The 26,673-nt window shown below is 39.0% G+C and overlaps 1 protein-coding gene across 1 annotated transcript in view; it reads right to left on the reverse strand.

Moving 5' to 3' along the window:
- Mfsd14b (major facilitator superfamily domain containing 14B) overlaps positions 1-26,673 on the reverse strand; it is a 64,237-nt gene that overhangs the window by 22,304 nt on the left and 15,260 nt on the right. Inside the window, exons 3-4 of the mRNA XM_033756832.1 lie at positions 13,806-13,901; positions 3,432-3,494 (exon numbers count right to left, since the gene is read on the reverse strand). Of these exons, the coding sequence (XP_033612723.1) occupies positions 3,432-3,494; positions 13,806-13,901 (159 nt within the window). The remainder of the gene's footprint in view (positions 1-3,431; positions 3,495-13,805; positions 13,902-26,673) is intronic.

Consider the following 26,673-nt stretch of genomic DNA (forward strand, 5'->3'; position numbering starts at 1 on the left):
CACACACACACACACACACACACACACACACACACACACACACACACACACACACACGCTAAAATTAAAGTACAATTTCAGCGCTTAGTAGCAGCTACCCATTTGCTACCCCCAGCCCCATGGTGGCAGCTGAGCGGTGTCCCTAGAATAACTTCCACACACCCTGAAGAGGTCAGCACACTTCCCCAAGTATTAGGGATCTGAGCTCAGACCACTGGTTGCTACCTCTGCTTACAGAGGTGCAAAGAAGCCACTGCTGTTCTTTTTCCCACTGTGGCTGAAGTAATTTCTAGGGGACTTAAAGGGGTAATGCTCATTCCTCCCCCTTTTACTTTTTTCATTCTCTTCTTTTGGGAGGCAGGCATTTAAGATTAGAACACACAACAGCAACTGCAGCTTTCCTGCTGCTGGACACGATACCTAATAATTTAAAGAAGGGATTCAGCTCAGTTTCAAGGGATTCAGTACATGGATGGCAGGTTCCAAGGCAGGAACATCTAGGTAGAAGAGGAAAGTAAAGCAAAGTCACTTTGTTCATGGCAGCTAGGAAGCAGAGCAAGGGAGAAGTGGGAGAGAGTAACAGGCGAGGGACCACACATAGTACCCAAGATAACACCTCCTGCCCTACCAAGACACACCCAGGAGTGTCCTTTACTGACGTTGCCCTAGGCATTTCTTAATCCAATAAAGCTGACATATCAGAATTAACAGTCATGTAGGGGTAATTATAAAGTGACTGCATGCCCAAGTGAAGGTATAAGCTAAGAATGTTCCTTAAACTTATACCTCAAGTTGATCCCTTGATCAACTATAGCCAGAGTAAGGCTGTAACAAAGACAAACATAATAATAAAAATAGAAAATATGGAGGAAGAGGGAGGATATGATTTTAGGATTCATCATATTATTAGATCGAAATATCTAATTTTCAACAAAAAATTACAATGCATACAGAAAACTATGGTACATTTAAAATAACAAATTGTCCCTGAAAAAGGGCCAGAAAGCAAATATACTAAATAAGGACTTAATTTTTAAATTTTTACACACATTTTTATTTTCATACTAATTTCACTAAGTATTGGGATTCAATGTGGCATTTTCATATATACATATTTGATCCTATATTCTACACATCACCTTGCCTTACTCTCCCCCTATCTCCTCCTCTCCCTTATTCTCCTCCTGTTAAACAAAGACTTTACTATTTTAAAGATGCTCAAAGAACTACAAGATGTAGGAAAAATGAAGAAAATGATGTATGAACTAATGCAAATATCAAAAATTAGAAAACCTAAACAGAAATCAAAGAGAAACCCTGGAACTGAAAAGTTAATAACTAAAATTCTAAAAACCTCACTAGAAGAATTAAGGGCAGATTTGAGAGGCAGAAGAACCAGTGAATTTGAACCTGTATAATAGAAATCATTGGGGCTCAAGAACAGAAAGGAAAAGACTAAACAGAGCATAAGGGACCAAGGGACACCATGATGCCAACTAAAATATGCACAGCGAGAGTCCATGACAGAGAGGAGAAAGGGGCAGAGAGAATATTCAAAGAAGTAATGCCTGCAGAATCACAAATTTTGATGAAAGATATAAATATGAACATCCAACATCTAAAATAAGATAAACTCATTATCCTGATACACATTATAATCAAAATATAGAAAGATAATTGTAATAGAATCTTAGAAGCAACAAGAGTAGAGAATCAACACAGAGTAAGGATCATCAATATGATGACAGGCACAATTCTTATCAGGAATTGGGGAGGCCAGAAGACTAATATATTCAAAGCGCTCAAAGAAAAAAAGCTTCAGGTGATTCCTTTTTAATTATTTTCTCCTGCGCATATGTGTATATGTATGTATACATCTAAATAAAATAGAACTATATATTTATATCCTGCTTGTTTCTTCAAAAATGTGTTCTTTAAACACTTGTATGACATCCTTTGTCTGTAATGATAGAGAAAACTCTTGTAAATAACAAAACCTACAATGCAGAATGGGCTTCTGCTGTCTCTAACAGCAGTTTGCTTTGTTGAGTTCAGAATTAACAGACACTGGAGGCATTAACCACTGAATGAGGCATCTGGTCTCATCCTGACATAACAGGGCATACCAAGACTCTGAGCTCCAAAGTTCTGTAATCCAGACACTTGTAAAAGTGTCAAGATGAAAAGAACCACTAACATTTGCTTTCCTGACCCTGAACACCCACTTTCTATGGGCTAGGATAGTGAGGTGAATCTTAAGGCAAACTCCCCTAGCTACAAAGAATTGCTACATCTGGGTTGAAAGTTAACTGTCTTGTGACCATGATATGTACATCAGTAATGTAAACTGAGAGAATGAAATGTAACCACCTGAATGAGATCATGGCTGTAAAACCCTATAAAAGAAGGAGCTGTAACCCAGTGGGGGGTCAATCACTGGCACTGCTCTGAGTGCAATCAGCCTTTTGTCAACAAAATAAACCTTTTATTATTTTACTTCCATTCTGCATTTCTCTGTGCATGTCACTTACCGGTTCCTTCCGTAACAGTACCACAATGCATTTCTTTTAACTATAATTGTTTCCATGTTTACTATTACAGATGAAATTTTTAAAAATACCCCTTTACCTTTCCTTTTTCTTTTTTAGTACTGTGCTGGGGACTGAACTCAAAGAGTACTGAGCTATATTTTCAGACCTTGTTTTTTAATTTTATTTTGAGACAGGGTCTCGCTAAATTGCCCATGCTGGCCTTGAACTTGCAATCCCCTTGCCTCAGCCTCCTGTCTCTGGAAGTACAGCAAATTACGAGGGCATAATTTAAGTGTGTTGCTCAGCACAAAATATTAATTACGCAAATACTGATAGCATCTAAATATCTACGTTTAAAGACCCTATACCTATATACTTTAAAGTGAAACTGGAATATATTGTTACATTTTAACCCTTTACTTATAAATTTTTCCAAAATATATTAAAATTGAAATAATGAGCTAAGGCTACTTAAACTGAGTGGTGGAGAACTCAGAAAGTTATGAGTTGAGCATTAGCTTGACCAAAAGACTAAATAAATACCCAACTAAATTCTGATGCTTCCTTCTTCCTCAGTCTCAAAGTCTATCTAAGAAGACAGTACCATCTGTCCTCTGTATTCTTTTGATAGGTAGAGCAGTTTAAAGTTTTCATAACTATGGTGTACACATTAATGAAAATGCAGTGAGGCCTGTAAAATATTCATACTGCTTTTAACAGTAAACTATTCTATGCCTTAGGTATTGTGTTATTTTGATCTTGGTAATCCAAATAAAAATTTACAGTTAAATCTCTAAAACAAATAGTAATTGTCTCACTAAGACCCACTTAAATCTCCAGTTAAACTACCAAAGATTCCTCAATTTGATTCATTATGAATCACAAAAAAATTGTTCTTACCTTTACACCTTGAATGAGACCATTCATGAGGAATGTGTGTTGAGGAAATGTTTCATGTAGAACCTACAAAAAGCAGACGTCAAGATATATTACAATTCAAATTAAAGGGAAAGATTTATGCATCTAATAATGGCAGGCCACATAAATAAGATGAACTCTGTAATGAAAACTTCTAAATTATTAATGAATGTAAAACCTTAAAGGGATGAAAAGGTAATCAGATAGAAATCTAATAAGGTAAGAATGCAAAAGGGTTAATTAAGAACAACACTTAAAGTTGCTTTTGTCATAGAATAGTTTATTGGCATTTAGAAATGGGAAGAAAGGAGCTAAAGGTGTAGGGAAGGTGGGATGGGTAGGGGAAGGGTAAAAAGGGAAAAGAAAAAAAATGTGAGATAATGAAAAGATGGAAATAAAATGTTTGTAGATGGGGAGGGGAGGAGGGGGTGAAGGGAGGGCAGGGAAAAGGGGAAAAAATGAGAACCAAGACTTGTCATGTAGAGGTACAAGATCCCAACAATGAATGTAACTGTACTGTATCCCTAAAATGTACCAATAAACTCAATTAAAGCTGAAAAAAAAATAAAATAAAATAGTTTACTGGCTACTCAGCTCAACTCTAACAACTAATACTCACAGCTGAGCCCAGTTTCATGGTATCTAGGTAATCCAGAAAAACCTCCCTTAAATTTGCAGTACAGTGGTCCCAGACTAGCAGACACCTAGTACAAAAACCTAAAATTACTTCTGAAAATGCCATGATCTAGGCTTAAAATTGACCTCATATTTATATATTTTTTTCAAATATGGTAACCAGTACCTAATCAAAAATAGCTGTATAGTAAAGGAAAAAAGACACTATGAGCAAGAAACTAACAGCAAACACAACAAGCAACCACAATGGAACAGATATTCCAAATTCTGGAATTACTTAAAATGAATATACTTATTATGTTCTAAGATATAGAAGAAATGCCTGACTCCTAAAACTAGAAACTATAAGAGTATAGATTTACAGGCTGAGATTGTAACACTGCAAAACAAAAAACAAAAACCAGCAAATTTAAAAGAGACCAAAATGAAATTCTAGAGAAAAAAATACATTTATGAACTCAGCAGACAATGAACTCAACAGAACAATAGACAGAGCTGAAGAGAGAATTCCTGAACACAAAATAGACTTGGTTCATTTTGTGCTGCTGCAACAGAATATCTAAGAATGGATAATTTATAGAGCAAGAAATTATTGCTCAAAGTTCTGAAGGCTGAACCCTCCTATCACCTGCTCTCTTCTCTTCTTTCCAGTACTAAGTAAGCATTGAACCCAGGTGCACTCTATCACTGAAGTGTCTCCTTCTCCTCTGTTTTTCTTCCTTTTCTTTTTTGTTTAACACAGGATCTTACTATGTAATCCAGGCTGGCCCAGGGAGCCCAGGCTACTCTCAAACTCACAACCCTCCTGCTTCAGCCTGCTGAGTGCTAGAATTACAAGTGTGCAACATCACGCCCAGTTCCTTGTTACTTTAAAACAGGGTCTCACTAAATTGTCCATCTGGCCTCAAGCTTGCAATCCTCCCACCTCAGTCTCCTGAGTAGTTGGGGTTATAAGCATGTGCTGCACTGTGCTTCACTAGAATCCCAACTCAATACTGTTAAAATGTCAATAAAATTTCACCATGAGTTTTGAGTAGACAAACATTCAAACTATAGTATAGGACAAAAGAAGCTACCCAAGAATGTAGGACAGAGACAAAAAGTATAATAAAGAGACACAGGGGATCTTATAAGAAAGTTGGACACAGTTAGATTAAACTTGTTCTATACAGAGAATGAGGCAGAGAATACTTTAGAGCCAATGGCTGACAATGTACCAGAACCAATAAAAGATGCTTCACAACATTAACTCAAGATGGATCACAGAATTAAATTAAAACTCAATCTACAAAACTCAATAGCAATATTAGAGAAATATCTAGATGACCTTCAGATTGGCCATGTCTTCTTAGATGTGACACCAAAAGCACATGACGAAATATGTCCTTAAAATTTTCTGCTCTGCAAAGATACTATCTAAAGAATGAAAAGATAAGTCGCAGACTGAGAGAAAATACCTACAAAAGATTTAAATGATAAAGGAGTTTTTACTAAGTTTTACAAAGAACTACTAAGGCCCTACAATTAGAAAACAATCTGATTAAAAAATGAGTAAGATTTTCAAAGGCACCACACCAAAATCAATGTAAGATGCCAAATAACTATATGGAAACACAGTACTTCAGATGTCATCAGAAAGTGAAAATTCAAAATGAGGGACACACATCTATTAGAATGGCTAGAATCCAGACTACTGACAAATATCTGAAAAATGCCAAATACTAACAAGGATGTGGAGCAACAGAAACTCTTACTCAGTGCTTGTGGGAATATAAAATGGTACAGCCAAATTGGAAGACAGTTTGGCAGTTTCTTATAAAACTAAACTTACTCTTAACATATGATCCAGCCATCGTGCTCCTTGATATTTACCCAAAAGACCTAAAAGTTGGAAATATGTTTACACAAAAACCTGCACACAGATGTTTACAGCTTTTATACTTGCCAAAACCTGGAAACAACCACAGTGTCCTTAAGTAGAGGAATAGATAAACTGTGGTACATACACATTACTTCTAAAAGGAAATGTCTATCAAGCCATGAAGGAACTTTGAATGCATATTCCTAAGTATAAGAAGCCAGTGTGGAATGGCTACATGCTGTACGAATTCAAATATGTGACACTGCACAAAAACAACATAGAGATGATAAAATAAACACTAGTTATGAGCGGTTGGGGAGGAGGAAGATGTGATTAAGCAGAACACAGAGGACACTGGCAGTGACACTACTCTGTATGATACTGAAGGTGGGGGCACTTGGCATTATATATTTGTCAAAACCTACAGAATGCAGAACACAAAAAGGGAACCCAAAGTCCATAAACTATGGACTTTGAGTGATAATGATGTGTCACTATGGGTGAATCCATTGTAACGAATGTACCACTGTGGTGTGGAATGTTGACAGGAAAGGATTACACATGTGGAGGTAGAGGGATACTAAACTCTCTGTACCTTCTTCTCAATTTTCTTGTAAATCTAAAACTGCTCTGAAATAATAGTTTTAAATGGAACTGAAGTCTATCCACAAATTATTCCAAATGTGGCACTTGAACTCTGCTTGGTTGTACTGAAGAAAAACAAGTATTCTAGTGGAGTATTAAAGTTCTCAGAAAAATCTTATCAAGATCAGAGCCATCCTATAAATTGTTTTGTGCATCAAGAAATATGATGAATCAGGAGTGGTGGTGCATGCGTTTAACTCCAGCACTGTGAGAGGCTGAGACAGGAGGGATGAAAATTTGCTCCAAGACTAGGCAACTTAGCAAGATCCTGCCTCAAAATAAAAAATGAAAAAAGGCTGTGAACATAGTTTGGTGCAAAGTATCTGGATTCAATCACTGGTCTCACACCCCATCCCTGTCCCCAAAAAAGGAAGAAAGAAAAGAAAAGAATAGAAAAAAAGAAAAAGCTACTGTCCTTCATATTTGGTCCTAAGATTATAATCAAAAGCATAGTTCTTCAAAGTAGGACTTCTAAGAGGCATACTAGCAATATTAAACAGGGTGGGATTCAAAAAGTATAGAGCTCTAGATTCCGCATGGCTGCCAAATGTGGCACAAAGCCCTATGACCACATGGCGAACTGCTCTAGTACTCAGGAAGAAATCCCACAGTACTCACATTTTCATACATCCACAAGAGCTCCATGCAGGGCATGGTAACACATGCCTGTATGACCATAATCCCAGCACTTAGGAGGCTGAGCCAGCCTGGGCTACACAGTGAGTTGGAGGTCAGCCTGACGTACATAGTGGTCTCAAAATAATTCAGGAATTCCTATAATCAGTCCTTGGGTTTAATTTTATGGAGTAATTTTCTTCTCTAGCTACCAGAGGTATCTCGTCCATTGGTAGCAAATTGGCTACCACTGCCTATAAACTGAAGGCAGATATACTATTGGATTATTTTGTTTTTTCAATGTGTGAATATCAATATGTGAATTTCAGAAAATTTCATAGAAATTGATATAATTTTCCATCTCATATGAAGGCTGAAGATCTCAAAACCATGTTGCTAACTAGGTGAGCAGCAGGTAGTGGCTGCTGCTGAAAAAGGAGAAGGCATTCTAACTATAACACCAAGCTACTCTTACTCTACTTCACACATTTACATTACCTGCCAAGCCTTAGAAGACATGTTTTCTTGATCCTTGACCTCTGCTCTCACTGACAAATATAAAGAGCACATACCATATAAAAGGACAATCTGTATCATCCTGAATATGCTAATTATGGTAGAAAAAAGCAAGCCCCCAAATAAGTACAGGTTTTCTACTGTAGATTTAATACGTTACCTATATGAGAAACAACAAACCACACAGGAGACCTACATCAAACAAAGCAACACAAAATGAAAACATCTTCAAGAATTTATTAGAGAAGAAAATAGAAATTCAGGAAGAAGAACAGGAATAGAGAAGGATTACACTAAGTCAAACTGAATATTGACAATGTAAAATATTAGCAGTAAGGTACAGTACCTAAAAATTATAGAATTTAGCTGATTTTTCACTAAGTATTCAAAAATGGAGAAACTATTCTTAGCACACAGCACAAAAGTAAGTAGAGTGCCAGATATGGCCCATAGACCACAATTTGCAGACCGCTGACCTAAGAGAATGACAATTCTTACTAATGGCTGTCTTCTCATCAGATACAACGGATGCCAGAAGGCAGTATAATGATATATTAAAAGACCTAAAAACTCTGTAACAAAATCAGAATGCACCCAAAATGTTTTATACACCAAATTTTAAGTCATGAAGATCCACCACCGATTATATATTCTAACAGCTCTGGTTATAATTGTTGAATAGGAAAGCTGGAAATCAGCACTGGCTTTTTAAAATTACCTGTTTATTTATTGATATAAAAGTATGCTACAGACCACAAGACACAATAATAGACAGAAGTAAATGCCAAGCAAAGCTCATGGCATCTGTTTGATCAGTGCTTATCACAGTTTAACAGCTGTGCAAGAGAAAACGAGGGTTTAACAAATGGTACTGATGTAGATATTTAGTTAATGACACTTTCCTGGGTTTAATAATTATCACGCACAACACCAATAGACAAATATTGGGTAATTTCTTTATAAAACCACTTAGAAAACTGTCAAAATCATTAGGTGAGCCTAGAAGAACATCCTGCAGAAACCAAGAGTCTCCGCTGGCCTGGTAGAGGACTTGACTAGTGTGTGTGAGGCCCTAGGTTCAATCCCCAGCAACACACATGTACACACGGTCTCCATGTGACTGTACTATCGTTAGAACACTTACTTTACCTCCTGTTCATGTAAGAACAAATTATATGTATTGTGACAAAAATACTTAGCACACAGTCCCAGTACATCCCAGACATTCTAACTCCTGGAAAAAAACAATGATAAAATGGAGATGGAGGGCTGGCAAACAGAGCAAAATAAGGAACTAACATGGTAGAATATATGCCATGAATGAATGAACGAATGAATGAATGAGTTAATGGGCACACTATCTTGAGTTAGTTGGGAACAGTCTAAGAAAATTTAATAACTCTTTAAAGAGTATTCTTTGTATTTTCAGATAATCCCATAAGAAGGATGAGGGGGTAGATAAAAATGATTTCTTAAATCTCTAGCAGGATTTCAAGGTCAGCTTGCAAACAAGTACCTATGAATTATAAGAAATTTAATTCTTTATTTATAGCAATTAACATTAAATGTATCCTTAAATATCTCTGAAGACATTTAAATTAATTCAGTCTGATTCTTTACAATTAGGTGAGATCAGGCATCCTACAAGGATGCATGTTTTGACTAAAGGACAGAATGAATGTCAGGCAGAGTCATGTGGAGATCATTTGTATGTACAAACTACTACTAGTACTACTACTACTACCAGTACTAGTAGTAGTATTACTACTAGAAGGTAAAGCCACTGACTGAGGCCAATTTTCTAAATTTGCTCTGGTGCCTTAGGGTGGAGATCTGACAGTGTTAAATAAACTAAAATTATAAGCTAAGCTATAGCTACAAAACAAAGGCAATAAATCTCAAAAGGAAAATGACTGTCATAGTTACTTTTTTTTCCGCTGCTAAGGCAAAATACTCGACATTCAAAATTAAAGGGGGAAAGGTTCATTTGGCTTACAGTTCACAGAGATTTCAGTACATAATTTGCTGGCTCCAAGGCAGGCTGGCAGAGGGGCAACAGTTCATGGTAACTGAAGATAGCAAAAGCAACAAGGGACAAAGCTTACCTTTCTGCCCCTTCTATCTTATTCAGACTATTAGGACAGGTAGCACTCACACCCTTAATCCAGCTGCCCTTGGGCCTGGCCCTACCAGGAATCAATCACACACTCTAGATTCAGCTACCTCTGAAAAACCAGGAGGCTTTGTGGGGACATCTAAGCACAATCCATAACAATGACAATGGACGAAGAAGTTAACTCCTTTCCAGTGCTCCAGTGGTACCTCGGGTCATGAACACTTTTGTTTGTAAACAATTAGTTCTCAAGCAGAAGCGTTTGGCAGTTTTGGTTTTGTTTGCTAGCTCTGCATCAAGTGACAGATATGAGCATATGAACACAAGTTCCACAATCGTGGAACAAATCAAATTTGTGAACCATGCTAACACAGTCAGTGGTCGTCAGTGCCATAGTGCAGGAATACGCTGGACAAAATATTAATATATATATGTGTTGGTCTGCACTTCCAAAACATAGCCTCAACACTAATTTTTCTTTTCTTTCCACCCCGTCTATGAAAACAAGAAAGTATGCTGTTCACTGGCTATCATAAGTGGGAAAAAGATCAAAACAAAAAGAGCACATATGAATTATATTAATACTTATACCATGGTGGGTGATGGATTCAAGATGCCAAGTACTAGAAAATGGACAAGAACAAACTCATCACACACACACAAAAAGAGGATAAATGAACTTGAGCTATAAAGAAACCCTAATTTTGTCCTTTGTTATCCAAGAACCTAGCATTATCACTTGTCTATTCAACCAGAAAGGATAGCAGATAGGGGCTTATGCCTGAGGGGAGAAAAAATCTTTGAAAGGGAGACAAAACAGAATCTAAGACAAAAATGATACAGGGTTCACACATTGTGGTGTGAAGGGTAGAAGAAAGCAGAGGACTGGCTTAATTTACCAACACCAAGAAGCCACAAAAAAAGAATGAATACATCCAGTAAGTCAGCCACACTTCTTGGATGGCATTACAGAATGATGCTATGGCCCTGTACTCCTTATCTCTAGATGTCTATTTTAACCAGATTTCTACAAGCAGTGCAAGGGTTCAGAAATCACAGAGGCAGTACTTTAGCATCCCCTCAGATGGCTGTTAGGATGCATGCCATGGTCTTCCAGGAACAAAGAAACACAAAAAACTTCTGCTTTGGCCAGTTGAAGAAGGCGTATCAGTCTCTGCATCTATTAAAATTAATGAAATAAAAAGGGGTCTGCCAATCTGGTCAAAGATATTCAATTGCCCAAAGATTTTAACTGTCTGAGAGATTCTGGAATTTCTAGCAGGGCAACATTTCAATTTGAATTCTTATTAAAGTATGATCACAGAATTATTTCATTATATTAGAAAATCTGCTGAACCAAGAGAATTGATTGTACCAAAAGATACTATTTTGAAACTCTTCACCTTTGTAAACTAAAGAGATTGGGAGGAGGAATCAAATAACTAGGGTCACAAATGTTAAAAAACACAACAAAAACTCAGTTCTTTACAATGAGTGATCTGGTTCACCTCCCACCTACTTGGATGGCTGCTATCATTAAACAACACACAATCTTCTATTTCCAGCACTCTGAGAGGCTGAGGCAGGAGGACCTAAAGTTTGATTTCCTCTTCCCTAGGCAATTTAGTGACTTAGTGAGACCTTCCTTGTCTCAAAAGAAAAAAAGATGTAGCTTAGTGCAAAGGCCCTGGGTTTAATTCCTAGTAGAGTGGGGGAAAAAAAAGATGATAAACCCCCAGAGGAGAAACTGGAGCCCTTGTACACTGTTACTAAGAATGCAAAATTATATATAGCAGCTATGGAAAAGAGTCTGGCAGTTCTTCAAAAAATTTAAAATTGAATGACTGGTGCAGCAGTTCACTTTGGGGTATATATTAAAAACAACTAAAAGCAGAGACTGACTTGAACAGATTTTTATACACCCATGCTCTAAACAACATTATTCCCAAAAGCCAAAAAGTGGTGGTAAAACCAAGTATTAAACTGATTAAAAGATAATCAAAATGTGGTGTGTGTGTATGTGTATATATATAATACAATAATATAATTAATAATAATATATATATTATACACGTACACATTTATTTTGAGACTGAGAGAAAGAGAGAAATATTATTCACTCTAATAAACAAGGATGTGTTCGCTTTGGCAGCACATATACTAAAAATCATGGAAATCCTGGGCTGGGGATTTAGCTCAGTGGTGCTGCTGCTTGCCTTTCAAGTGCAAGGTCCTGAGTTTGATCCCTAGTATCAAAACAAGGAAATCCTAGCTGGGCAGAGTGGTTCATACCTATAATCCTAGCAGCGAGGGAGGCTCAGGAAGAAAGATAGTGAGTCCTGCCTAGGAAATTTAACAAGACCTTGTCTCAATAAAAAGGTTGAGAATGTAGCTCAGTGGTAGAGTGCTCCTGGATTTGAACCCTGGTACAACACACAAAAAAAGGAAATCCTGATATATGTGACATTACAGATGAACCTGGGAGACATTACACTATGAGAAATAGGGCAGTCACAAAAAGATAAATACTGCATGATTCCACTTACATGCTGTAAAGTCATCAAATTCATAGAAACAGCAGAATGGTAGTTACCAAAGGCTGAGGTGTAGAGGGAGCTACTGATTAATGGGTACAGAGACTTTTACAAGAAAGAATTCTGGAGATGGATGGTAGAGATGTCTGTATATTCGTTATTAATGTGTTTAATGCCACTCAACTACACTTGAAATGGTTAAGGCAGGAAGTTTATTTTCGTTGTACTTTAACACAATTAAAATAAAAAAGCCTGGTATCTATGTGTTATGTCTGTATTCACAGTTAAGATGCTTCCTGGAGAAACATTCACTTGAGGACATCCAGGTGTCCTGTAACCCATGAATTTTTAAAAATATAGTATTTATTCAGCACTGGCGAGGTTGCAGGTAGAACTAGGCACTAGGGACACACAATGATACCAGGTCATATTTCTCTTGAATTTAAAATGGGGAACCACTTATCCTCAACTAGTAACTGTAGTAAATAAAGCACAATGAGGGAAAAGGTAGTACAAGAAAGAATAAAAGAGAATGAGAGAGATAGGAAATGTCTGTAAGTCTAATTACTGTTCAACCTATTGTAACTTTAATTAATCAATTTTGTACTTTAAATGTACCAGAAGACTTAAAAACCTTAAAAGGTTTATTGTCAAGTCTCATGCAAGGCTAAATGGTTAATATCCACCCTCTCAAGTTCTGAATTTTCCAAACCTACCTGGGGAACAAAGATTATCTGTATCAAAAGTGATCCTCTGGTAAGACAAAATGACTGGGAAGAGTTAACCACTAATAGTTTTTAAATAACAATTTCATATAACTAAAACTTAAGGCTAACTTAAAATGTGTTTGCAAAAATTAAATGTTACATAGTTACTGCCTCCTAATCTTTTCTGGGTTGCGTTCTCTTCCTCCAAATGCAGCATACATCAAATAGCCAATTTCTTGCTAAGAAATTTAATACTGGATCTGAAGGAACAGTGATATATATAAGCTACCAAAAACAGAAATGTGGACATTTTTATAATTATCGCTTTCATTGCTGCAAGGCACTTATTAATATCCTATATATTACATCCTTAAGTCAAAGGCCATTAACCACCACGTAAACACAAAGTTCAACAAATGCTTGGTGAATGATGCTTATTTCCTATAGTGTATCTAAAAGAGCTTCCTAAATATATGCAGCTCCTCTGTGTAACAGCACTCCTACAACTCTGGTTCAGTGAGAGAGCAGTTCTACTTAAGAATGGACAATAAAGTATTTTGTTGCAGCTGGCTTACAATGACACCATAGAAACAACCCCAAAGAACAAGTTGTCTTAAATCACTATTAAGAGCTACACCCAAACACATCCATGATATATGGACCTGGGATATACGCTTAAGAACATCTCTCCTGCTCTCATAAACAAGGGCCCAGTTGAGTAATACTTACAGCCAACATTGGAGTTGTCAACAGGCCCCATGCAAAGAATTCAAGGAAGATGACAATAGCAGCATGGCAAACAGTTGGCCGGCCAAAGCCTTGTAGCTAAAAAAAGAAAGAGACCTTTTATGAAAAGTAATAAAGAGATATAGGAAACTTATTATGCTAGAATGGTATAAAAATATAAAAAATAAATTTTGTACTATCCATATTATTTACAATAAAACTTCATTCTGGTGCTGGGGATGTACCTCAGGCAGAACACATGCTTAGCATGTGCAAGGCCTTATGTACAATTACTAGCACTAAGAAGGACCTAAAATCTGCCCGAGTCTTTTTTTGGTGGGGGGGGCTCTCCTTCTCCTAAGTTTCATTCTGTGGTATCCCCGATTCCCTCCCCTTCCCTAATCATGAAAGGTGTTAAGATGATAGGATATTTGTCCCTTAGTTCAAATCACTGGGGATCTGGTAGGAAATCAACTGGGTCTTTCAGACTTTGATTAGCCACGCTTGGTGGACACATGCCTATCATTCCAGCACTCAAGAGGGTTAGGTAGAAGAATTTACAGTTCAAAGACAGCCAGGGCTACAGAGCAAATTCTCAGCCAGTCTGGACCACAGGGCAAGATCCAGTCTCAAAAACCAACTCCCCACTCCTCCCAAAAATTTTGATGCCAGGACCTATCTGTCTCTTGCTAATTATGTGTTCCTCCAGCAACTTAACCTCTCTTAGCCTGAACTTCTACACATTAGATATATCATACTGTATAACATTAAACATCTTGAGGATTCTCAGTGCCTACAATTCACTGTCAAGTGATTTGGAAAAATGGTGCATGTATCTACTCTAAATCAAAGGTCACAAAATATTAACTGCTAGATTTAGATGAAGGGAATGTGTGTTCACTTTACTATTCTTTTAATTTTTTATCTTGGAAGTTTTTTGAAAAAGAGCTAAGTAAAATTGTTATTAAATAATCAAACTTGCAAAGTTCTTTAACTCTAATGAGGTTGGGCTTGTTCGTTGGTTTGGAGACAGGGTCTCTCTATGTATCCCAGGCTGGCCTTGAACTTGAAGCAATCCTGCTTCAGCCTACCAAGTGCTGAGATTACAGGCTAACCAGCATGTTTTCAAAGCCATTAAATTATGAGACATCTGCAAAACAGAACACATTAAACAAAGTTTAAAGAACAAAAGAACAGGACCACTTAAGCACCTAAGAATTCAAAGAAATAAAAAGTACTTAGCATATCAGCACAATCTGCAAAATACCAGTTTTCATTAGCCCTTTACCAAAGAAATGAACTATTCCCCCTCTGCCTTTGACAAGGCTGAGACCAGCTGACTGTGACCCTCCTTCCTCTGCATCCTTCTAGCTCAAGTCAGAAACTCTGTTATGATGCCAGGCTCCTTTCTTACTGTCTGCCCCCTTGGTCCAATCTTCTACTCTCTTGCCAAGGTTACAGAGTAGCTTTCAAAAGGGGGCCCCTGCTTCTATCCTTGCTCCTTTACCTACTGCCCCACAGCTAGAGGGATGGGTATAAATGTACACCAAACCCTGTTACTCCTCTGACCTTGTCTGACTTCCAGGCATCTAATTACATTTCGTATGTCCAACAGTAGGTGAATATATCAGGCATCATTCATACAAGAATCTCAAAGACTCTTAAAATAGCTCACAGCAGGAATTGTAAAAGGGCTATCCAGTTCTTTTTTTGCAGTTCTCCTTTGCAGTCTCCCAGAATGTGTATGTGCTGCCAAAGCGAGCACTGCCGTCTCCCAAGATGAAACTGCCTGCAGATGAGTATAGAACCATGAGGAACCCTGAGCAAAACCAGTGCAGAAACCCCATCTGAGTTCCACAGACACTGCTCCCCCAAAGAACTGCCATCAGTGGGAGCTGTTTTAAGACAGTAAGATTCAGCTTAGTTTAAGTAGCAGTTAGTTATTCACTGATATAAACTCCCTTTGCCCTCATTAAACTCTTTTAAATCTTTTCATGAGGGCCCCTTTGTAGCTCTCTAGCCTCATCCTTCCACCCATATAAGTCAATAAAATATCTGATGAAAGAATATAATCTTCTCCAGAAAAGCATTATTTTCTATTTTAAAGTGTACACGTTATAGACATTTTTGGTCAGAAAGGATATCAATGACTGTGAAATCACATTTTGAAGCCTAGATTAGAAAAATATAAGCAGTTCACAGTATCAGAGCTGTTGGGAGATGATGGAAGGGTGGGCATTACCTGACTTAAAATATAAGTACACAGATCATGTTGTGACACGGATCAACCTTAGGAGCACTATGTTAAGGGAAAAAAACACTTCACAAAGACAAATAATATACAGCTCCACTTACATGAGGTATTGCAATAAGTCAAGCTCATAAGAGGAGTGGTGGCCAAGGGATGAGGGAAAAGCAAAGTAATTTTTTAATAGTGTGAGGGGGAAATGGGGAGCTGATTAATGGATAGTTTCGGTTTTACAAGATGAAAAATTATGTGTATTTTACTACAATTTTATATACACACACAAATATCGTTGTGTAAGGGACCTAAAAAATGCATTCTCCTCCTTTAGGGTATATCACAGTCACTCTAAAAAGAAGCTGACAACTGAGGGAAAGGAAGTCTGTGATAAAAGACAGTGCACTCCCCTGGATTAAGACCCCATTGCTTTTGAATATAAACCCCAAACAGCACCAAGAGCAGCCATAGGTCTATACTTGTCTTGCAGCTGCCTGTCACATACAGGATACTCCAGGACACAAACTACAAGGACCTCATGCAGGGGCAGCATTTGGTAAAAATCAAGTGGTGTCTTTTCTAGTATACTGGAGGTTACGTCCTCGTAGGTGACTAAGAGGCATGGATCACAGGTCCTCGCAGAAATGGCTAATTCTGGGACTGGGACGGAAATATACAAGAGGAGCCAGGAGTAGTCTGTGGTACCAGAATATACAAAGGTATGATCAAATTAAACAGTGAATGTTCAAATTTATTTATTTAATATTTATTATCCAAATGATAAATGTAACTGTACTGTATACATAAAAAGTACCAATAAACTCAATGAGAAAAAAAATAAAATTTATTATAGTAACAACACATGTGAGATAACACAAGACTCCTCCACTCCTCCCAGCTGACCCCCACTCCACACAGACAGAACACATCCTTTCTGAAAGATAAAAAGCTAACTTAGGAAAGGAGAATTTAACTCAATCTTGACCAGGTAACACCATTTCCAAAAAATAGAAACTTAACTTAGAAAAGCAGAACTTGGCCCAACCTCTTAAGTGAATTCGCTTTGTTCCTTTCTATCAAATCACCCTTACCCAGGTCTCCTAAACCCAGAGCTCTCTCTGTATATAACCCCTAACAGCCCTGGCCAGAGGCTGGCTCCTGGACTCATGACCCAGCTGTAGTCATAGAGGCAATAAAACCTCTGCTTTAAATTTGCTTGCAGTTGTTTATCTTGGTTTCACTATGGGTCTTCTTTGACCTAACAACATTGACATGACTCCCTATCAAAATATTTCCCCTCGCTTCAAACATACTTCCCATCACACTTGCCTGCCTTTCTTTTTTTCTTCCCCTCTTTCTTTCTCCCACCTCCACCCGTTTCTTTTTTGAGACAAGGTCTTGCTCTGTAGTTTAGGCTGCTCGTGAATTCACTATGGAGCCCAGGTTGGCTTTGAACTCAAAGTGATCTTCCTGCCTTGGCCTCTAAGTGCTGGGATTATAGGCATGTGCCATCAAGCCTAGCTTCTCTCTCCACTTTCTGAAGCAGTTGTGACCGTCTTTTTTTAAAAAATAAATTTTATTTTATTTTATCCCATTTCCCCTCTCAAGCCCTCTCCTCTCCCTATGTACAAAAGCTCCGTTTCCATTTTTTCCTTTATTTTCACATGGAAGTCTTTTTTGAGTGACTTTACAATTAAAAAAGTACAACAAACACTGCTGAGTGCCATCTAACAGAAAGGCAGGCTCATAAAAATATGTTGCTTACTTGTTCACTGAATCTGGCACCTGTAATTTCTAGTTCCTCCTCAAATTCAAAATAATCATGAGAGGTAAAGTTTTTTAATTGATTCAGGACATCAGGTATGACAACAAATTTAAAGACAAATGAGGACTTCTAGAACTGCTTTACAAAGTGACAAGAACAATGGAACAATGGGATAAGTCCTTTGGAGGTGAGAGGGAATATTCTGAGGAGGATTAATGGCAATGTATCTTTTATTGTAATTTTTAAAAGCATTTGATATTTTTGATCAGGCTGCCTCAGTGCTTAAAAAGAAAAAGACACACTTGTAATGAGGCTGAGGCAGGAGGATTGAAAATTTGAGCCTAGTTTGGGCAACTTAACAACTTAGGCAAGACACTCTAAATAAAAAATAAAAGGAGTGAGAGTAGCTCAGTGCAAAAGTCCTGGGTTCAACCCTCTGTACCAGAGAACAAACAAGACAAAACAAAACAGTGATGATAGAAGTATGCCAAAGAATTCTGAATGACCAAAGCTAGAATCATTTAATCACGGAAATAAAGAAGTATTGGATCATAACCCAAAGTACAAGTATCTGTGAATTCATGTTGATAAAATGATACAATAAAATAACCAAAGAATAATAGATAAATCTGTTCATGAAGAGGGATCCCAAATAGTTTATGAAGACTTTCTGCCTTGTGGAAGTAGAGTGTAACTTTTCATTCCAAAAGTGTGGGCTACACAGTTACTGTTAGGGACCCGATGCTGCCATCACAGGCTGCATTTTCCTGGTGCTTCTTGGCTCTTAAAAGACCTCAGGTTCTTATCTTTAATTTCCCCTCCCCGCAAGGCCACAGCGGTCCAGAGAGGATAAATCTGTTTCTGCAGGACCAAACCCATAAAGGGAAATCTGGCCTGTGATAGGTTAAAGGTAGCCCACTTCTCATAAATAAGCAATAGTCCACCCCCCAAACAATAAAAAGAACCTTCCTTTCTTTGTTCTTCTCTCCTTCTCTCTCTTCCTTCTCTCCTCTCTCCCTAACCTGCCTTCCCTAATAAAATCTCCTGTCGGACCTCTCGGTGTGTGGCCTCGTTGTTGAGCGTCGCTGTGCCTCTACATTGGTGTCAGAAGTGGGATCTGGGATTGCCAGTGCCCTGACTTAGGGTCAGAGGCCTAAAACCCAAGACCCCTGATGCTCCAACGGGCCCAACCGAAGTCCGCGACTATCTTCCCTGACATCAGCCCTGCAAACAACACTGATGCGATTGGTCCCATTACCCCCAGACTTTTGGGTAAGTCCTCTCGTGACAGTCTAGAGTGGGGAGGGGACTTGGACTCAGGTGGCCAGGAAAGAGACTTCCACCCAGAACGTGAGCCAGGTCTGGAACGTCTCCCGTCCGTTGTGAGCCTCCCAGGCTCACTGGGACAAGTCTGGGACTTGCCCATTCCGCCCCCCACCTCTCTTGGGACGCCTTGGGAAGGTGGCACGGCCCTTCTCCTCCGGACACCCTCCTCATGGTAGAGACATCTCCATTTGGAGTATGGGTCCGTCTTTCTAGGTTTGGAATCTAGAAAGACTACTGGTGACTTCCAAATCTCAAGAGATGTCTTGGGACTAGGACTTCACCCCCAGTCTCATTTCTCGTCACTATGGGCTCCGGGTCTTCCACACCTGTGGACTTTCCCTTGGGGTGCTTGCTCTGAAATCTGGAGGGCTTAAACCTAAAACCTGAATGGCTGATGTGCCTACTCACTCAAATCTGGCTTCAATATAAATTAGATAACCAAAATGTGTGGCCGCCTAATGGCTCACTTGAACCTGGTCTGATTCAGGACCTTTATAACTTCTATGAGCATCATGGAAAATGGTCGGAGATTCCATATGTTCAGGGCTTTTCTTATCTCCGCAGCCAGCTCTCCTTCTTTGCTCTGTGACTCAAAAGCAGCCTCCCCTCCCCAAACTTGTATTGACTCAGGATATCACTGCTTCCACTTCTCTTTGTTTCAACTCTTCAGACCAGATCGATCAGGCTGCTTCCTCCTTATCTCATAAACCAGGCCCACCCCTTAACCTCCTCCTCTCCTCCCACTTTCCCCCTTGTTTCTACCTCAGCTCCTTCCGCTCTGCCTTCCCCGCTGACTCCTCCTCTAACCTGCTCCAACTCTCATATTATGCATGGCTAATCCTGTGACTTTCATCAAACAATTTCAGAACAACCCAGCCTAGAAGCTGCTCAAGCTTCTGCTCCGTGGCAATCAGCTGCTAATGAAAACCAGTTTTGGTCTTAGAACAACTGCTTGCCAAATCTGCTGTTTTTCACTCAGTAAACTTGCCTCTCTCAAAAAAATGTGCTTGCCCTTTAAAAGGTCCAATTGCCTCTCCCTTTGGTGTGCTTGAAACACTTATTGTGCATTATAAACTCTTAAATTGCGGTTATAGGGTTAACTTGCTCTTTTCTAAAAACTCAAGGTTAATACTGTTCTATTGGCAGCCAGTCAAATTTTAAGATATGACAATCTAAAAACAAAAAAAAAAGACACTTTAAACTAAAGTTTGTTATAAAAGGTTAATAGTAAATGAGAGAAAAATATTGGAAAGCTATAAATAAGAGTTATACTTTTGATATGAAAGGTTTTTGCATGTCTGTCTTGTTAAAAACAGGTAAAAAAGATATACAAGACCAGAAGGCCTAAGTATGTAAAAAAGCTGTATGAAAATTATTTATTTATACTTGCTAGTTGGTTTCAAGTTTGTTATACAAGGTTTACAAATAATTCATTAATTTCTACAACCCAGTTTTATAAGTCAAAATCTTTTCAAGATACTTTAATATAAACTCTTAGGTCTGGATAGACTCCTGTTAATGGTAAAAAGGACAGCTGCTCAGAAAAAAATCAATTAACTTACATAATCTCTTTGTCATCCTCACCAATGCGTTAACCCCTGAAGAAGGCAAAAGAGTGCTGGACCAGGCCCATGCCCATGCTGATCAAAAACATTTGACAAATAACCACCACCCAGTAAGTGCTGCTGCCATGCCGGAGTGCGACCCGGATTGGGATTACAACTCCGAGATGGGTATGGAGCCCCGGGACAGGTACATTAATTGTTTGCTCCATGGGCTACGCAAAGCCACCATAAACCCTATAAATTGTGATAAGCTTAATGAAATCATACAGGACAAAAATAAAAACCCTTCTGCCTTCCTACAAAGGCTGACTGATGACCTTCGTCAATATACCAATCTAGACCCTGAGTCTGTTGATGGCCAGCGGCTGGTCATGATACATTTTTTTTCTCTCAAAGCTACCCTGACATTAGACTTAAATTAAAAAGCTTGAGAAGGGACCCCCCTAACTCCTCTTCTGAGGTTTTGGCCATGGCATTTAAGGCCTATCACGGCCATGATGATCTTAAAGCCACAAAAAATTACCAATCACTAGCACAGGCCATCAATCCTACCATGCTACAATGACTTCATAACAAGGGACCCTTTAATAAGGGACCCTCTCACCCACGAGGACTCTGCTTCTGTTGTGATCAGGAAGGCCACTGGGCCAGTGTGTGACCAAACCTCAAGCCTCCCACAAAACCCTGCCCTAAATGCAAACAGAGGGGACATTGGGGTTTTGACTGCCCCCTGACGTCCACCCATCGTTGGGCTGCCATCCCCGCTGTTCCCCCTAATGACCTCAATGGTCTCACAATGGCAGATCTATGAGGAGGCCCTGTCCTATCTGGCCCAACACAGATTACCACTCTAGAGCCCAGGGTGACTGTCATTGTGGCAGGTAAGACGATCGCCTTTTTACTAGATACTGGTGCCAGTTTTTCTGCACTGTGAGAATATTGGGGGCCCACCTCCCTGTCTCAGACCTCTATTGTTGATGTAGAAGGTGGTCAAAAGCAATGCCCTCGACAGACTCCTCTCCTGTCATGCACAATTGGCGATTTTTCATTTCTTCATTTCTTCCTAGTCCTCCCTTCATGTCCCGTTCCCTTATTAGGTCGTGACATCCAATCCAAAATTGGCACTTCCATCCATTTCACGATATGGGACCCCTCCAGCATTCCGATGTCTTCCCTTTGCCTTTTGTTGTCACAGGCTATCAAACCCCAGACTCATCATCCAGATGGCCTATTGACCCTGCCCTAGCAATCTCCAGGTATGGGACATTTAATCCTCCTCAGAGGCCAAATGCCCTCCAGTGAAGATTTTCCTTAAAAACCCTACATACTTTCCAACTCAGGCTCAAAAGCCCCCCCCCTCATTCTAGCTTAAACAAACTGGCTCCAATCATCAAAAGTTTACTAAAAAAAAGGATTTTTGAGGCCTGCCAATTCCCCATACAATACACCCATCTTAGCGGTCAGAAAACCTAACAGGACATATCGGCTAGTTCAGGATCTCCGGATCATTAATTCAGCTGTGGTTCCAAGGTCTTGGATCCCAAATTATTCCCTTCTAGCAGCCTCCGCTCTACGAGGCCTCTAAGGAAAACCCCCATAAACAGGTAAATTCCTCAACAGCCACTCCCTTTGCCCATCTCAAATCCTGCCTGTTAGAGGCTCTTGCCTTACACCTACCTGATCTTTCTCATCCCTTTTACCTTTATGTGTCAGAAAACAAGGGATTTGCATTAGGGGTTGTGGGTCATCAAATGGGACCCACTTTTGCTCCAGTGGTTTACTTGTCCAAAAGGTTGGATCCCACTGTCAGAGGTTAGGCCCCCGGCCTATGAGGCCTAGCTGCCACATCCCTCCTAGTTCAAGAATCAAAAAGCTCACATTTGGGTCTCCAACTACAGTCCTCTCTCATCATTCCATTTCAGATCTGTTAAACTTAAATCCCTTCCGGGATGGTTCCATTTCTCTGTGTTAAACCATATCTTCATGCTCCTCTCTCAGTCATATCCACAGGACCTCATCTACACTATTCAGCCACCTCCATGGGACCCATGAAGGTCAAACTTACTCAGATTCCAGAAGACCGGTTGCCCAGAATCCTTCACCATCATCCAGTCCTGAGTCAGATAAACCAACCTGTTTACCCTCTCATTCTCTCATGGGGTATTGTGACAATTTCACACTACAGCACCCACTGATATCCTAAGTCTTCTCATATTAGTACTCCTAGGACTCATCCTTGAGATAGGATTGGCCGCAGTAGCTCCTCCCAACTATAATTTTACTTCCAGGTGTCTACTCACATTGGCCTATTACCTTATAATCTCATTCTTTGCCATTCTTAATTGCTGGAGACAATAACTGTTCCTCTCCTGCTCCTGTTTTCTCTCCTAAACCTTATCCAAGCCGATAGGCCCTTGGTGTGCGACTTGACTCACTCCCAGCCTAACTCAGCTCTCCTTCAGACCCAGGTAGGATCTCCTGATGCTACATTCCAGGTCACCTTATGCCAATTCTTTGACCAAACCCCATCAAATTCCTGCCACTCTTTGGAATGGCCCACGGCTGATTTCTGCTATTTCCCTGTCTACCTATGCAGTTGCCCCCTGTGTTCTCCATTTTATTCAATCCCAGGTCAGTCGCCTCTCCACTCAAATCTCCCGACAGATGGCTCACCAGCTGATACTTCAGGCCAGAGACCTAAGCAAGACCACCATGTTTACATGGAAGCCAAATGACTAACCATAGCTCAGATCTCAGCTCGGTTTGAACATTTTCTAAATGATCTTTGGATTGACATTTTCTGGTTTGCTCCCCACCCTTGCCCTGTTACCCCGCATAGCCAACTGGGTCACTAACATGTGGCTCCAAGAACTTTATCGCACTTCACCCCAATTGAAATTACAATCTTTACCTTTTTACTAGTTTTATTAATCCTCCAACCCAGTCCACAGCCTCACACAAATTATCTTCTACCCTCGCTCCTCCCTCATTAACTGATTTGTGTGCTTAAGACTCTTCTCAGGGAGCCCTACCAACAGTTCCAATAAAAATGCTACTGCTGTCAACAATTCCAGGTTCATAAAGAACAAAACAGTCAACTGTGCCCCACGCCTGCCCCCAGACAGCTTCGTCGCCCCTGTGTCAGCAGGAAATAGTTACAGAAGACAGAAACACCGCCCCTTTTCCCTGGCACACAACATGTGCCAGCTGCTGTCTCCCTCTAAACCAAAGAGGGGGGAATGTTAGGGACCTGATGCCGCCATCACAGGCTGCATTTTCCTGGTGCTTCTTGGCTCTTAAAAGACCTCATACTCTTATCTTTAGTTTCCCTCCCCGCAAGGCCACAGCGGTCCGGAGAGGTTAAACCTGTTTCTGTAGGACCAAACCCATAAAGGGCCTGTGATGGGTTAAAGGTAGCCCACTCCTCATAAATAAGCAATAGCCCACCCCCAAAATGATAAAAGGACCTTCCTTTCTTTGTTCTTCTCTTCTTCCCTTTCTCCTCTCTCCTCAACTTGCCTTCCCTGATATAATCTCCTGTCAGACCTCTCGGTGTGCGGCCTAGTTGTTGAGCGTCGCTGTACCTCTACAGTTACTTCCTTCCTAAGAGTATATAGAGGGGTTGGGGAGAACATCATGTGATAAAAATGATACTTTATCTCTGTAGGCTTTCTCCCCTAAAACCCATAATCCTAGTCTTATCATGATAAAAAGAAGATGAATCCTAGTTGAAGAACATTCTACAAAATACCTGAGCAGTGTTTGTCAAAAATTTGAAGGTCATCAAAAAGAAGGAAAGTGTGAAAAACTGTTGCAGTTGAGAGGAGCCTAAAGAGACATGACAACTAAATATGAGATTGGATGACATAATGGAATAGAAAAATCCCATGCAGTAAAAATCAAGAAATCTGAAGTAATGGCTTCAGCTGATAATAAAGTATGGATGCTGGTTCATTAATCTAGACAATATACCATACTAACCTAAGATGCTAATAATAGGGTAACATGGGTATAGGATACATGAAAACTCTGAATTTATTATATATAATTTTTGTAAAGCTTAAAACTAATCTAAAATAAAGTTTATTTCAAAAGTAAGTAGACAGGATATAAAAATATGGAGAAAAAGAAAGGGGCAGGGTAAAAAAAACTAGTGCTATTAAATGAGTGCAAGCGTTGGGAAACTATAGTCCAGTCCAAATCTAGCCCACTTCTCACTTTTTTAAATTACCATTTACTGATATCTACTAATGTTCATTTTTAAAAATGCTGTCTGTAGCTGCTTTTGTGCTACAATGACAGTTGAGTAGCTGCAACAAAGACCATATAGTTTAGAAAACTAAAATATTTATTATCAAATCCTTCACAGAAACCTAAATTTGAATATGAATAAATGGAATACAAAAGGGAGTTCAAAAATATCAGTAACTCATTATGATAATTTATTATTCAAGAAGCAACTAACATCCCATGATTTCCTTTAACAAAGACAGGTGCTTCTCAGCCATCTTTCTGTAGCTCCTCTTACAGTAAACAACACTTCTCAAAGGCAGGATCTAATAGTATTTCTAAAATATACTCTGAACTCAGCATAACAAGTACTTGTAGCAGGAAGGTTGGCTTCCTGAGCTAAGCAAAAGACATCTGCTAACACATTTCCAATGCTGTTCATATTTCAAAAATCGTGGGCTTATTCTGACAGCAGCCACCACCTTAAGACTGAAGGCTGAAAGTTCCCCAGATCCAGGAGTTGAGTTTTCACCAGCCAAAACTAAGATAATTCCATGATTTAAGAAAGGAATGAGCCATTATGGCCAATGAAATACTAGGGGAAATGTGGGTGGCTTCTAGGTATGTCTTCAAATCACACATAAGAAAACTATTGTTTCTAATTGGGCACTGTTGTATAAGGATATGACACTCAAGAGCGGCTAAATCACAGAGAGCCCACTAATGGTCAATCCTGCAGATCAAAAGCCAGTATACCAGGAAATGGAAAAGATAAGAATATAATGAACCCAATTCATTGGTGATATTATTAAGCTGATGGGCTAAACATGCTATTCTTGGAGTTCTTACTGTGTGCAGTAAGTCCCATCATTGTCAAATATATCATGTATGAGCATTTTGTACAATGCTAAACTTTTAGAAATTAAATATTTGAGTTTGGTGGTTTTTGTTTTTTTTTTGGTTGTTGTTGTTTCCTTCTTCTGATGGTAGTCAATTGAACCCAGAGCCTCACACATGCCAGATAAGTGTTCTACCACTTAGCTACATCTAGGACTCTTTTCAGTAAGAAACCAAGAATATAACTACGTAAACCATGGGGGCTTTGTGCTTCTAAACAGAAAAAAAAATTTAAATATATTCTAAACAAAAAGTAGTAATCCACAGTTGGAAACTGCAAGAGAATTCAGTCATTTCTGCACTGCTACTGAAGCCACGTATGAAAAGATAATTTCACTATGAGCAGTCAATATTTTAATAATTCACACATTTACGACTTCATGTATCATTCATATCTTTCTAGCTAGTAAAATGCTCTAGGAAAAAAACTACTTGAAAACTTTAAAAAATATATAAAGAACACAAATTAAAAAAAATAAATAACTCTCCAGGTTAACTCTTCTACAAAAGTTATAATTTTTTCTCAGCACTATATTAAATAGAATTAATGACTTATAATGGATAAGCTAAGCATTTATTAACTATTTATAAAATAACTGCTTTTCACAACTTTTCAAACAATTTACTAACCACTTAAGCAAATCACTATTTCAATAATCATTTCTGTACCAGGGATAGTGATATACCTGTAGTCCCAGGACTCTGGGAGGATGAGGCAGAAGAATTCTAAGTTTGGGCCCAGCTTAGGCAACTTAGCAACTTAGTGAGCTCAATTCAAAATTTAAAAAGGGATGTAGTTCAACGTGAAGGTCCTGGGTTCAATCCCCAGTACCACCAAAAAATAAA

This window comes from Fukomys damarensis, unplaced genomic scaffold (genome assembly GCF_012274545.1).
Source record: "Fukomys damarensis isolate Sample0158 unplaced genomic scaffold, DMR_v1.0_HiC HiC_scaffold_27, whole genome shotgun sequence".
In the NCBI taxonomy this organism is placed as follows: Eukaryota; Metazoa; Chordata; class Mammalia; order Rodentia; family Bathyergidae; genus Fukomys; species Fukomys damarensis.